Source organism: Archocentrus centrarchus, chromosome 7 (genome assembly GCF_007364275.1).
Source record: "Archocentrus centrarchus isolate MPI-CPG fArcCen1 chromosome 7, fArcCen1, whole genome shotgun sequence".
In the NCBI taxonomy this organism is placed as follows: domain Eukaryota; kingdom Metazoa; phylum Chordata; class Actinopteri; order Cichliformes; family Cichlidae; genus Archocentrus; species Archocentrus centrarchus.
Genome location: NC_044352.1, coordinates 13861133 through 13874556, shown reverse-complemented (window position 1 = coordinate 13874556; position 13424 = coordinate 13861133). Strand labels below are relative to the sequence as shown.

The 13424-nt window shown below is 42.3% G+C and overlaps 1 protein-coding gene across 1 annotated transcript in view; it reads left to right on the top strand.

The window, feature by feature from the left end:
* LOC115782662 (IQ motif and SEC7 domain-containing protein 1) overlaps positions 1-13424 on the top strand; it is a 101803-nt gene that overhangs the window by 75854 nt on the left and 12525 nt on the right. The window contains 2 exon segments of the mRNA XM_075074382.1: positions 11028-11307; positions 11501-12780. Coding sequence (XP_074930483.1) covers positions 11028-11307; positions 11501-12780 — 1560 coding nt within the window.

The window sequence follows — 13424 nt, the reverse complement described above, 5'->3', positions numbered from 1 at the left end:
TGGACAAACAGGGCCGCCTTCTGATACTGGTAACAACACAAAACCATGACCTCTATTTATATTTATAGGCGAGAGATGGCATCTTCATGCAAAAACGATGGTTTTGAAGTCATGTATTTGCAGTGTTCATTTTTTAAAAATTTTACTGCAGACACAAAAAGGAAGACAAAAACATGATTGATTTTGTAAAGTAAAGGTTTGTTTAGTTACAGGTCTCATCTAGTAACAAGTCACTAGATGTTTGCGTTCATATTTCAGTGCAACTTAGAGACTCCACCTGACCTTCATTTTAAAATGTAAGAATAAACCAGAGGACACCCACACAAACACAAAGACCAAACACCACTCCACCCAGAAGAGGCTTAGAAGTAAACCTAAGTCCTTCTTTCCATGTTTGAGCAGGCCCAAAGTCATTTTTGACAATATAATAAATAGTTTTAAGCACACTGGCACATTTTTGATTTACATCAGTAAATTTTGGGATTGAGCTGCTATGTTGAAATATTTTCTTTGAAACCACTATCATGCCTGCCCAGATGTGATGCTATAGGCAGGAGCATAGCACAAAAACCACATGCAGCAGAAACAGATTATGAATTTCTGACTCAGGCTTTAAAAATGACCTACCAGCACCTCTTAGTTTTTACAAATTGAAACTAATGTATTCATTTATGGATTTTAGGTTGAGCAGTCTGCTGGAGGATCCAGTCTTAATGATAATCTAAGTTAACTGTCTCATGGCTCAAGCTTCAAATTTAGCAAACAAATATGGAAAAGTTTCCACTAAAGTTTCAAAGAATAATATAGCAAGCCTGCAGTTATAACCAGGCTGTTGGTTACTTTTGTTACTTGTCAGCTTGTCGTCGGTCAGCGTTTAAAAAAAAAAAAAAAAAAAAATCGCAAGGTTAAAACCCAGTCATCGTTAGGGGAAAGGATGTGATAAGACTTGATGTTAAAAAACAGTAATGCGTGCCTTTAAACAATGTTGTGATGTAGCAAAATTCAAATGTCACCTCTTCCAATTCAGCCTTCAGTTTGTATGCATGTGGATGCGTTACTGCAGCGATATGCAAACAGTAAAAAGAGAAAAGCCTCGCAGACATCACTTGCCACTGATAATCTTTGATCATTCCCATAGGATCCCACAGGCAACACATCTGCTCCAGCTTTGCTGCCAGGATGTGATGAACAGAGGCAGCATATCCTTTAATTACTCCTATTTCAGCTCTATTTATACATCTGCTGCCAGACCCTTATTATGCACAGAAATTCTTTGTTCATGAGAATTTACAGAGGAATGATGTTTCTTTCTTTTTTTTTCTTCTCCTATACAAAGTCCTCTGTGTTCACAAAACTATCCTGGGCCACTACATCTCATTTAGTATGCTGTTGTATCAAACTATGACATCAGCCTGTTCTAATTGTTTCCAGACCAGGCGAGGGCTGAATTTTCATTTTATTTTCCATTTCTTAGTGCAGGTCTCAGTCGCGCAGCATCCAGGAAAAGCAGATAATGAGAAACGATAGATGATGTCATGTAGACAGAGCACCATCTGCCAAACGTGTGACCAAGTTTCCAGGAAGCTATCACTTTCCCCTGTTGTTTCTTTTCTTCTGCTCTTTCTTTTTTCATTGTCTTTGCAGTGGGAAAGTCCAGGTTTTTTTTTCTCTGCCTGATGATACTCAGGTATGACACCCGATAAAGCCGTAGGTGTGTAGTTGACTGGTGAGGGCCTGTTGGGACTGGTTCCATGTGTTATGTAGTTAACTTTCTTAGGAAAAGAAGGGAGGGTTTGGATCTGAAGGAGAGTGATGGAGTAGGAGCCGAAATGCAGAGAGACCATATGTATTGAGTTGAAGAAATGCCGTTTTATGAGCGGAGAGTGGGCCTCTGCTTGGAATTCTCAATGACATCATTCTGGAGCAAAGCGTTGTGCAGCCAGAGCTCAGGAGATGGAGTGGGCCTTCACCAGACGGGACGACTAGACTGCGTTGTAACACTAGAGGAGGAGGAGAGAGACATGGAGGGAGGCAGACGGGGAAAATTACACAGGACAGCTATGTCTGAAAACTTTGACAGCCCAGTTTTACCTGGAATATATCTAATTAGATCATTTCAGCATAACCCTCCTTGATGCCTAAATTGATGCTGCCCCTGTGCCTCATGATGAAAGTCATAACAGACGTACATGCATCGTGTGCATGACTTCAAAATGAGACCACAATATTACTTCACATCGCAGTCAAAAACAAATAAACTCTAGTTAGCTGCTCTCTGTGGTCCACCAGGGGGGAAAAAAGGAAAAAAACAAAGCCTCTGCTGGGGCTAATATCTAAAATCATACACATATTTCTAAACTAAACGCCTGCCTCTGTGTTTGCCTCTTGGGTGAAGTCTAACAAAATTGATTGAGTAATGAGGGTGCCAGATTTATTAAAAAGGGAGGTCTTAAATTGCTTTTGTTCCCACTTTTGTTTATCGTGTGTTTGTGTGATAGTTGAGATCTGTAAGTTGAGTCAAGTATCTGCAGCTCCACAAGGCATTAGCAGCTGTAGCCACCACAGTATGGGCCCAAGGTCTCACACTGAAATAGACCAGTCGGCCAGTTACTGTCTGTCTGCCTTTCTGCACATACTCATTCTGTCTGAGTCACACATTTCAAGTAAATCTATGTGTCTCCCCTGCTGTGATCCATGACACATGTTGAGATGCACTTGTTTTTTCTCTCTAAGTAACCCTTTCTTTTGCTTTTGTCTCTCATTCTGCATCTTTCATTTAAAGCCTCACATGAAAACCGTCCAGACAAGGTGATCATTTCAGGGGTTCAGGTCTGTAATTAGAAGGATCCAGGATCTCTGTCTTTACAGACTGGTGCATGTACCTCTGTGGATGATTGGTGTCCCTGTAAACTGGCCCCATGTGGGAGCCATTCTCCCTTGTTTCCTGTGCCTGTTGTCATTAGATAGAAAATACCTTTGACTTGGAGGCAGTTTACTCCAACCCCCTTTTCTCAGAGGAGTGATTAGTCTCTGGCCTGTCTCAACAACGCTGTGAAATCTGGAGACAAGACACTGTCAGTTTTTGTGTTTGGGGCTTGTTGAGCTTTGCACTGATGGTGCAGTACAAGTGGAATTTTATGCAGTGTGTAACACTATCCATGAAACAATGTTTATTTGAAGGAGAATGAAAATGGAAGACATAAAGATACACAGCTCCTATTGTGTGTCCGTTGTGATTTTCTGCAACAGAAAGACACTGAATCTGTAGCTCTTTTCTTAGTGCATATCTCAACAGTCACTTCTCAGCCCTGAAAGGCTCTATTAATAGAGGTGCTCTCTTTTATTTGCCATCTCTACCCAGTCAGTCCTTTTCCTTGTGTAAAAAGCGCTAACAAAAGGTTCCTGACATTTAAACACTCCAAACCCTGTTTCCTTCAACCACTATCTTTTTTTTTTATGCCACTGTTTCCCATTTCTCTCTGTTCCATCTCACTCCTATTTCTCTACTATACCTATATGCACTTAACATGATTGAGCTGCCACTCTCTTGCCCTCCCTCCTGGCTTTTTTTTTTTTAGTGGATTGGTTTAGCTTTTATTCTCGGCCGTCACTCTCTGTCTGACCTTTTCGTAGTTTTACATTCTCTGATAACGTGCCTGAAAAACATGATTTTCTTTGCGGGTCATGTGTGTCCCTTTCTTTCGTGATAAGTGTTTCATCCCCATCTCTCTCGTCCTGCCCAGCTACAGAGCCTCCACACTTCACACCCCCTTCCCTGCACCCCGCCCCCTTCCATACTGCTCAGGCCCTGACAGAAACTCACACTCCCCTGTCTCATAGCCTCCACCCCCCTTATACTCCTACCAGCCCCGCACACTGACGACAGAGAGGAAGAAAGAGAAAAAGAAAGAGCTCCATTTGACTGTCAAAGATTGCAGACTGCCACTTAGTACTGACCATGCATGCCTACCATCCATAGGAAGCTATCACAAGGCAAAGAAATGGAAACAACTGTAAGAGGCAGAGAGCTACAAACTATAGCAAATGGTAGTTTTGAGTTGTCTGTCTGTTAGAGGAGACTTTTTGGCAGTAATGGGGATTGGTGGGGAGACCTGCTAATGTTTGGAGTACATCTTCTTGCAAGTGCTGGCCAGCATGTGGTGTTTGCAGTGTAACTCAGAGAAGACGCAGTCACTGCTGGAACTGGAGCTGAATGGCTGGTAAGAGTAATAGGAGAGTGTAAACTGTGCTTGTTTTAGTGTGTGTGTGTGTGTTGTCACTGAATGAGGATACACCTGGCTGCTAACCCTCATAAGCCTCTGTTTAATAAACACAGGAGAGGAAAAGAGATGGTATGAGCTTGGATCACTCACCATTTTCCAGCACTTCTTTTATGATTTCACACGCTTCACGTGTGATGACAGCGTAATGTAAAGCTTTGAGTTTTAAATGATTGAATTTTAAATTGTTTAAAAATTCCATTTCCAGCTTTGACTCCATTATAATTAAAACCAGATCATGCCCTCCCTGTGCGTCATCGTTTGCATGTGCTATCATAATATGTTTAGTCTTACTGTACAGAATCCATCTGTGAGTCGGATTGCCCCCCCCCCCCCCCCCCCGCTCCGTTTGAAGGGCATTCCTGTGGTGTGTCGTGGCCCTCCCACTTACTTGGCCATGACTGTGTGCTTTTTTTCATAGCTCTATCTTCAAGGGCAGGTGCTGAGCGTAGTGCTGGAGGATAGCTTAATTATTCATCACTGAAAGATAATGACAGTGGCTCTGTTGTTGTTGTTGTTGTTGTTATTGAATCTTGACATAAGGGAGGAGGATGGATGCCATGATCAGACAGAATGAGGACCGGCAGTTACCAGGGGAGAGTAATATTGACTTCAGATTTTCTTAAGTACCAAGTACTTGAGCTACTACATACCCCCCCCCCCCCCCCCCCCCCATTATTATGAAGAAATTAAGTGGTAATTGATGGATGTTGTAAAAAAAAAAAAAAAAATCATACTCATAATCAGAAAGCTTGATGCAACTAGAAGGGCACTTGGAAAGTGCGTCCTCCACCGAGGCCGATACCCATTTCAGCTTAGTTATCAAATTCCTCTGCCTCAGCTCTCTCCTTGGCAGAGAAATGAAAATGTTTTTTACTTATAAATAAGAATTTTACACTTAATAATTATCTTTAGTTATGGTTGTAGTTCTCAAAAAGTTTTTTTTCCTTCTCTTGGGCATTGCTATTTAATAGCCTGAGCAATCAGTCATCCATGCAGTCAGTGTTATCATTAGTCAGTTAGCTGTACATGAAGAAACATTCAGGTATTAGATGCCAAATGGCAGTTTGAAATATGTCAACACGCTCAGATCATAAAATTCTCAATCTGAAGCACACCACTTACAGTAGTTACCAGTCATGAGGCTTATGAGACTCCAGTTGACCATATACTGTCTGCTGCAAACTGTCAAGAGCATTACTGTCAGTCTGCTGGCCAGAGCAGCTTTCCAACTCACAGCCATGTCCAAAAGTAAATTCCCAACTCCCTCTTCGGTGTGTTTTTGGAGCAGCTAAAAAGTCATTCATTTGCACAATTATTGGTACTGAAATGACAGATAGACCTGGGTGATTTCTGGGAATTTGAATATAAATGCTGGACTTCATCATTATGTATCTGTGTGGTCTCGAACCCTTTTACCTGAAAAGTGTATTGCCTCACATCTGTGTGCAATGAGATCTGATGTGTGCATCTGAGCTCTCTGTTACTTTGAAAAGAGAGAAAACATCTGCTTTTGTTGTGCTTGAAGCTCATGCTGTCACTGCATGTGGGGTGAGCAGTGGAATATGGAAGCACGGTTTCATTTTATTAGAAGGGTCAGTTCACAGCCTGTGTTTACACACACACACACACACACACACACACACACACACACACACACACACACACACACACCCACACACACACACACACACACACACACACAAATATTTCTATAAATAGTAAGGTCCCCCAAAGAAACTATAGAACATAAACTTTGTAGATCAGATCTGGCTTTCCGCGTAATTTTGATGGTACTGTAATTCCATATATAACAATGTCTAGATTGTTCTTGAGCAGCATTTTTTTTTCTTCAAATATACATGAGGTAAACTACTCTGGGTCTTTTCTTTGCAGATGCTAACACTTAAAGAAACTCCCCCATGAGTTGGCTTGAGTTCAATGAAATCTCACTGCATTACATACATGTTTTCAAAGTTGGAAAAATGGGAAAAGCGAGGATTCTCCAGAATGCTGCTAGTGGAAATACTTTTTTCTGTGGTTGTAAAGCTTTGAAATTCACAAGTGAATTGGGTTTAGTCTGGTAGTCCTCTCTGTGACGCTGTTTGGAAGTTCCACTAGTTCCACACTGCAGCGCTCTCTTCCTCTCTAACTCCAGCCTGCACTTCATTAGCCTTCTTCTATTCCCAGAACTCCTGTAGATGTGACTCCTCTTTTCCGGGATGTAGGAATGTTTCTCCCTCAGGTCTGACTGATGGAATGGGCTGAGGCCTGGGCAGGGGCCTGGGCCTGTTTGTTCAGGATGTGTTGGGAGGAAAGAGAGATTGTCGATTCCCCCCCACCCCTCCAAATCCCTGGATCCTGTGGCCGAAAATCACTGCCAGCCGTGCTGACGTGCTTATCCATGCCTACATCAGAGCTCACGGGGGGCTCCTGGTGGATAAAGAGCCAGACGGAGGGGCAGTCGAAGCTAATATTGTGAGATCATATTTCAAGGCCTGTACAGTCACTATCAGGAAGTGGTGTTGGCATGACATCACTGCTTTTTCCACCACTCAACAGCAGTTCCACAATGCTCACATATTAAGGACCACAACAGTTTAATGTACTACAACATTCATTTCAGATGAATTTGAAACCACTTCTATCCATCCATATAATTAATATCCAGCTCTGTAACAGTTCTCCCGCTCTTTTCCCCTTCCACCATCCATTGTAGCTTAAAATATCAGCTCTTAAAATGCTGCACTCTCTTCCTTTTCCCGGCTTTTTCCCTCCATCACTGGCAGCTGACCTCACTCAGTTTTCTCTGACCTCAGAACAGTACGGCAGTACTTATACTCGCTCTCTTTCTTCCATTTATTTTCAGTCACATGCTCTCTGGATGCTAGGTTGGTAGAAAGTGAAGGAGAAATGAACAGAATGGAAGAAAGATGCTGGCTCGCAGGTCCGGGTGGGGGGGGGATACTGCAGTTATACTTTTAACTTGAGCTCTTGAATGTTTTTGGAGTTGGTAGCTTGAGACAGAAAAAATCCCCCAAAGGAGCACTGCTGTAACTATTAAAAGTGGTATGCACTTTATGTTGGCAGTGATTTCAATTAAACTCAATTCTTATTCCCACAGTTATACTGTCTTATTAGCATAAGTTGAAATTTATTTTGGTTCATAAATAATTACAGAAGCAATTAGGCAAAACAATGGAAAGGCAATTATTCCCAACAAAGTGGTGCAAAAGATTAAAAAAAAATTTAAACTACATTACATAATGATACCAAGGGTTTAAAGCTATCCTAATGGCTCTGACAGACTGATGTTAGCAGGTAAATGTTAACATGGGCATTCTAACATTTTCACATTAACAGTGCTATGCTAATATAGCGTCTACTGGGTCTAATGTAAGTTTGCCACCTTACTTTAACCGGTAACCATAATAACACTTGCTAATTTTACATAAACATGAGGAAGAAAAGACACAAGTTTGACCTGATGATGGTGCTAGATGAAAATTAGAGGGATCACCAGTGACCTTAGACTTAATTGGGTGTACAAAATATAATTTCAAACAGCCCAAATATTAAAATGAGTTGATGAATAAATGGATGTTTGGGATAGCTTGGCTGAAAATGTTCGTAGAAATGTCTGAGTTTTAATTTTCATCAAAAAATGTTTTCATATCTTATCATTTTATCCAGGTCAGTAATCAAACAACAGTAATGAAGAAATTAGAAAACAAATATGACTGCCACCTGTATTCTGACAGTGACAGCACACATGGTGTAACTTTTAACTCCAGGGATGGCAGCTTTGGCAGATGGCTGGGAAATTTTGTCCCAGCTGCGATTATGCAGTGAAGTATGATATTGAATGTGTTGTGCTAGGTACTGCTGCTGTTCCAGCTATGTAAAGGCCAGGTCTTTGGCTGTGTTGTTGTGCACTGGTCCATATTAAAACACTATCTGTATTTACTACCCTCAGGGAGTCAGTAAGCATTTACTTACCGTGAAGTTGTTCTATCTCACTGTGGCCTTGGCTGCCCTTGAATGGCTCATCTCCACTCAGACAGTGATGCACAAGAATTTACTCTGCAACCGCATTTGGAAGCAAAAAGCAGTACTGTATGCACTCACGGGCCACTATATTAGGTATACTTTGCTAATAGTGGTTTGGACCCGTTTTTACCTTCAGAACTGCCTTTAACTAATTCATCAATGAAGCATTCCACAGAGATTTTTTATTCCATATCGACCTGATGGCATCATACAGTTGCTGCAGATTTGTCAGCTGCAGCAACTGTGAAATTATAGAACAAAATAAACTTTATAGATCAGGTGGGAATCTCCTGTTCCACCTCATCTCAAAGGTGCTTTATTGGATTGAGATTTAGTGACTGTGGAGGCCATTGAGTACAATAACCTTATTGTCATGTTCCAGAAACCAGTTTGAGATTATTTGAGCTTTGTGACATGGCGCATTATTGTGCTGGAAGCAGCCATCAGAAGATGGGTATACTGTGGGCAGGCTGTGCTGTGTGAACAATGCTCAGTAGATACTAAGAGGCCCAAAGTGTCCCAAGAAAATATCGTCCACGCCATTATGTCACCGCCAGCCTGGACTGTTGATACAAGGCAGGATCGATCCACGCTTTCATGTTAATGCCCCTGCCATCAGAATGTCACTGCCGAAATTGAGATTCAGTTTTCAGTTTTTCCAAATCTTCTGTTCAATTTTGGCGAGCCTGTGCAAATTGTATCCTCAGTCTCCTGTTTTTAGCTGACAGGAGTGGCACCTGGTGTGTTCTTCTGCTGTGGTAGTCCATCTGCTTCGAGGTTTGATGTGTTGTGCATTCAGAGATGCTCTTCTGCGTTTCTTGGTTGTAACAAGCGGATGTTTGACTTACTTTTGCCTTCTCATCAGCTTGAAGCTGTCTGGTCATTCTCCTCTGATCTCTGGCATCAACAACGCATTTTCGCCCAGCGAACTACTGTTCACCGGATATTTTCTTTTTTCAGACCATTCTCTGTAAACCCTAGAGATGGTTGTGTGGGAAAATCCTAGCAGGTCAGCAGTTTCTGAAATACTCAGAACAGCCCGTCTGGCACGAACAACCTTGCCACATTCAAAGTCACATAAATCACCTTTCTTCCCCATTCTGATGCTCACTGTGAACTTCAGCAGATTGTTTTGACTGTATCTACACACTTAAGAAGATTGACTTTCTGCCACATGATTGGCTGATAAGACATTTGCATTAAAGAGCAGTTGTATATGTGTACCTAACAAAGTGTCCTGTGAGTGTATGATTTCCATGGAAATCATGCACTCACAGTGCCTGGAATCAGGCTGAATATTTTCTGGATTCTTCTAGTCTTAACAATTAATGATAGCTTGGCAGCCAAGTGAAGTGTGTTTTAATATTTCACACTGAAATGTTTGGTTGAAAATCAGCAGTGCTTTTTTCCAAAATGGCTTATTTGTTAATCACTAATGACTTGCCTTAAGCCTTGGAAATATAGTTATTGCAATTTAGAAAACATTTTCTTTTTCTGTTGCTATTTTTCTGTTAATTAGAAATCTACAGACAGCAAAAGACAAGCTGTGGGTTGTAAATGTGATTCAAATTTCTTGACAAGTATAAATCAGACTGAGGCTGAGTTTTGCTGTGATTTATTAATCATAAAACGCTCATGCTAAGTGGTACTTGGAAGTCATCAAAGGGGTTTTCACTGACATTACCGTATATTTGCTGAACTTTTGAACCAGATTCAGTTCCCCTTTTTTCACTCTCTGTTAGCTGACATGCTGTTGCTGAATGTTGATTTCAGGCAATCTAATAAAGGAAGTTGATGTGTATACTGCATGGGTGTGTCAAGTCACAGTTCAAACACATTAGGCTGCCAGTGAACTGTGCATTAATCGCGCAAGAGGAGAAGAGAAGAGGAGAAACGTAGTGTGACGTTAGTTACCGAGCAGGTCGGCACCTCTGAATGGCATTTCTGGTTTTTCTGAGGGACCGCTAAAGTTGTATTTACTCACTCTTCTTTAAACTGGACTTTGTAACGAGTATTGGAACAGTGTGTCGTCTCTACTCCAAATATGATGCAATTCCCCTTGGCCACTGATTGGACCCTGAGGTGACATAAACGTTGAGTTCCTGGAGGATCCTGTGTACTCTGGACTTCACTTGACGGAGAGAATGGTGGACAAGATATGGAGGAAGAGCTGGCACTTTTTTGAAAATAGACGGTCTATTCGTAAGAGGCAGACCTCTAGTGTGGTAGAATGTAAGAGTGAGTGAGTAACTTCTTGTTTTTTTTCTTTCTCAGTATTTGTAAAGGAGGCAGTTGTGCAAGGAGAGTGGCCCTGCGGCCACATAACAAGTGGTTATTTGTTTTTGTGTTTTCTAAATGTAGTATAGCAAAAGCTATGGTATTCTAGTAATTTCTACCGAGCTATATATTAGTATCAGGCAGCTTTGAATTGAATTAAGTATGGTTTATCCAGTATGTCAGAATCGGCACGTCCCAGAAAAGGGACATGCTGATTCATTCACAACCCCACTGCAGCTCACTTCCGTTGACTTTTGCAATATCACACTTGTTTGTATATAACAGAGACTTAACTTAAGCTTCTTTCTGTTGAGACATTTCTGGCCTGAACTAACCAGACAATACTTAAAAGATTAGAATTTTATTGTTTAACTTTCCTTCTGTCATCTCTAATCATTCATCCCTTTCCTCTCATTGCAGTGTGGAAGGGGATGCACGGCCCAGTGAGAGTGGCCCTTCCTTGGATGGGGGAGCCAGCTACGGCCAGGGCCCCGTGACTCACGGCTCAGCCATCAGCCCCGACCGATTTGACAGCCCGCTTTACAGCCACGGGGTCCAACCTGGGCCTCAGAGGCCCCGACGGCCTAAGCTCCAGCACTCGCAGTCCATCCTCCGTAAGCAGGCTGAGGAGGAGGCCATCAAGCGGTCCCGATCGCTCTCTGAGAGCTATGAGCTCTCTGCTGACCTCCAGGATAAACAGGTATTCTGCAGTCAACTTACTGCGTAGTTCCTTTTTGGACAAAATTTCAAAGCGTCATGTATTTTTATTTTGCTGTGAAATGAAAACTTTATTGTTAGCAGCAAATTATCAATGACATCCACATCTAAGAAAACCAATTAAGTATCAGGTGGATGGCACAGTTTTACGGTTAACTTACTCCTGTTTTTGCTAGGTGGAGATGCTGGAGCGTAAATATGGTGGACGATTCATAACTCGGCATGCAGCTCGCACCATTCAGACGGCCTTCCGTCAGTATCAGATGAACAAGAACTTTGAACGTCTCAGGAGTTCTATGTCAGAGAACCGTATGTCCAGACGCATTGTACTGTCTAACATGAGGATGCAGCTCTCATTTGAGGGCCCCGAGAAAGTGCACAGCTCATACTTTGAGGGGAGGCAGGTGTCCATGACGGAAGATGGCACTCCGCTCTCCATGGTCCAGTCTGAATGCGGCGATATAGAGGTTCACCAGCAGGCCAACATGGCATCACACCCTCCACCGCAGGGTGACCTAACAGATGCCATCACAGAGCTGGAGGATGCCTTTTCCAGGCAGGTCAAGTCTCTGGCTGAGTCTATAGATGATGCTCTGAACTGTCGCAGCCTTCAAGGAGATGAGGGTCCTGACCCGGAGGTTATCGTCTGCTCCGAGAGGGAGGGGGACGTTCCTTATCAGGTGAAGTCCCACCACAGGGCAGCTGGACGGATGCGAGATGAAACAATGACATCTTATAGTGATGTTACTCTGTTCATCGATGAGGAGGACATGTCCCCTTCTATTGCCTTGTCGAGGTCAGGGGACCAGCCCTCTAGCACAGAATCAGACTTACGGTTGCGGTCAGTCAACTCCTCCCAAGATTACTGGCCTATTGACCCCAAAGATGAGGGTCGTGACACAGACACGAGCTGCCGGAGCACTCCTTCTCTAGAGTGCCAAGAGCAACGTCTTAGAATGGACCATCTTCCTCTGTTGACCATAGAACCTCCTAGTGATAGCTCTGCAGAGCTCAGTGACAGATCTGAGCGGAGCACTGTCAAACGACCACCCGTGTATGAACCTCACGGCCACATTGTAACGTCATCCCAAGCAAGCCCCAAACACATTTCCCATGGCCCCCCACCACGAGCTCCCTCCCGTGACGAGGATGCACCTCTGCGCCACCGCCACAGACAGTTAGAAAGCCACTTAGCTATCAACGGCTCAGCTAACAGACAGAGCAAATCGGAGTCTGACTTCTCTGATGGGGACAATGACAGCATCAACAGCACATCAAACTCAAATGACACAATTAACTGCAGCTCTGAGTCCTCGTCAAGAGACAGCCTGCGAGAGCAGACCCTAAGTAAGCAGACCTACCACAAAGAGACTCGCAACAGCTGGGATTCTCCCATCTTCAGCAATGATGTTATTCGCAAGCGACACTACCGCATCGGCCTGAATCTCTTCAACAAGTAGGTACTCGGCTCTGCTGGAGCACGTGCTTGACCCGTGTTTGTAGTACAGGCCAAAATGTTAGAGAAGCCTCTTGAAAAGTCCTTCACTCTCTGGATTTGCAAACTGCAATCAGCTGTGTTCATAACAAATGTAAATTTTGAAAGACGTTTGCATTAAAGAAGAGCATATATCAATTTGTGTTCCAGGTTGTTTCACTTAATTAAGGTTATTGCATGACTGTGTCATTCCCTTATCCCTAATTATTTTTAAAAAAAAATGTATTTTATAAAAGTATTTTATTTAAGGTATTGTATTAAGACCAATAAAAACTTTTTTTTTTTTTTAAAGAAAAATAGAATAGAAAAAAATAAACTCATTCTGGACACTGAACATGATGAAACCCATATTGAAAAGTACAAACTGTAAAACTTCTATTTGTGTTTGACAAACAGTGGTTCTATTGGTTGCCTAGTAAGACTGATAAAAGTGAATTGCACCATCTTTGTTTTAATATTTCCAGAGAAACCTCTTTCACACTGCTCAGATTCAAACTGACATAATTACATGACAATAAGATGTTGCTCATTCGAGGTTTGAAAAGTGTTTGTGTGTTTGTTTTTAGGGCTGTGTTAATAATTTGGGTTATAACAGTAACATATAA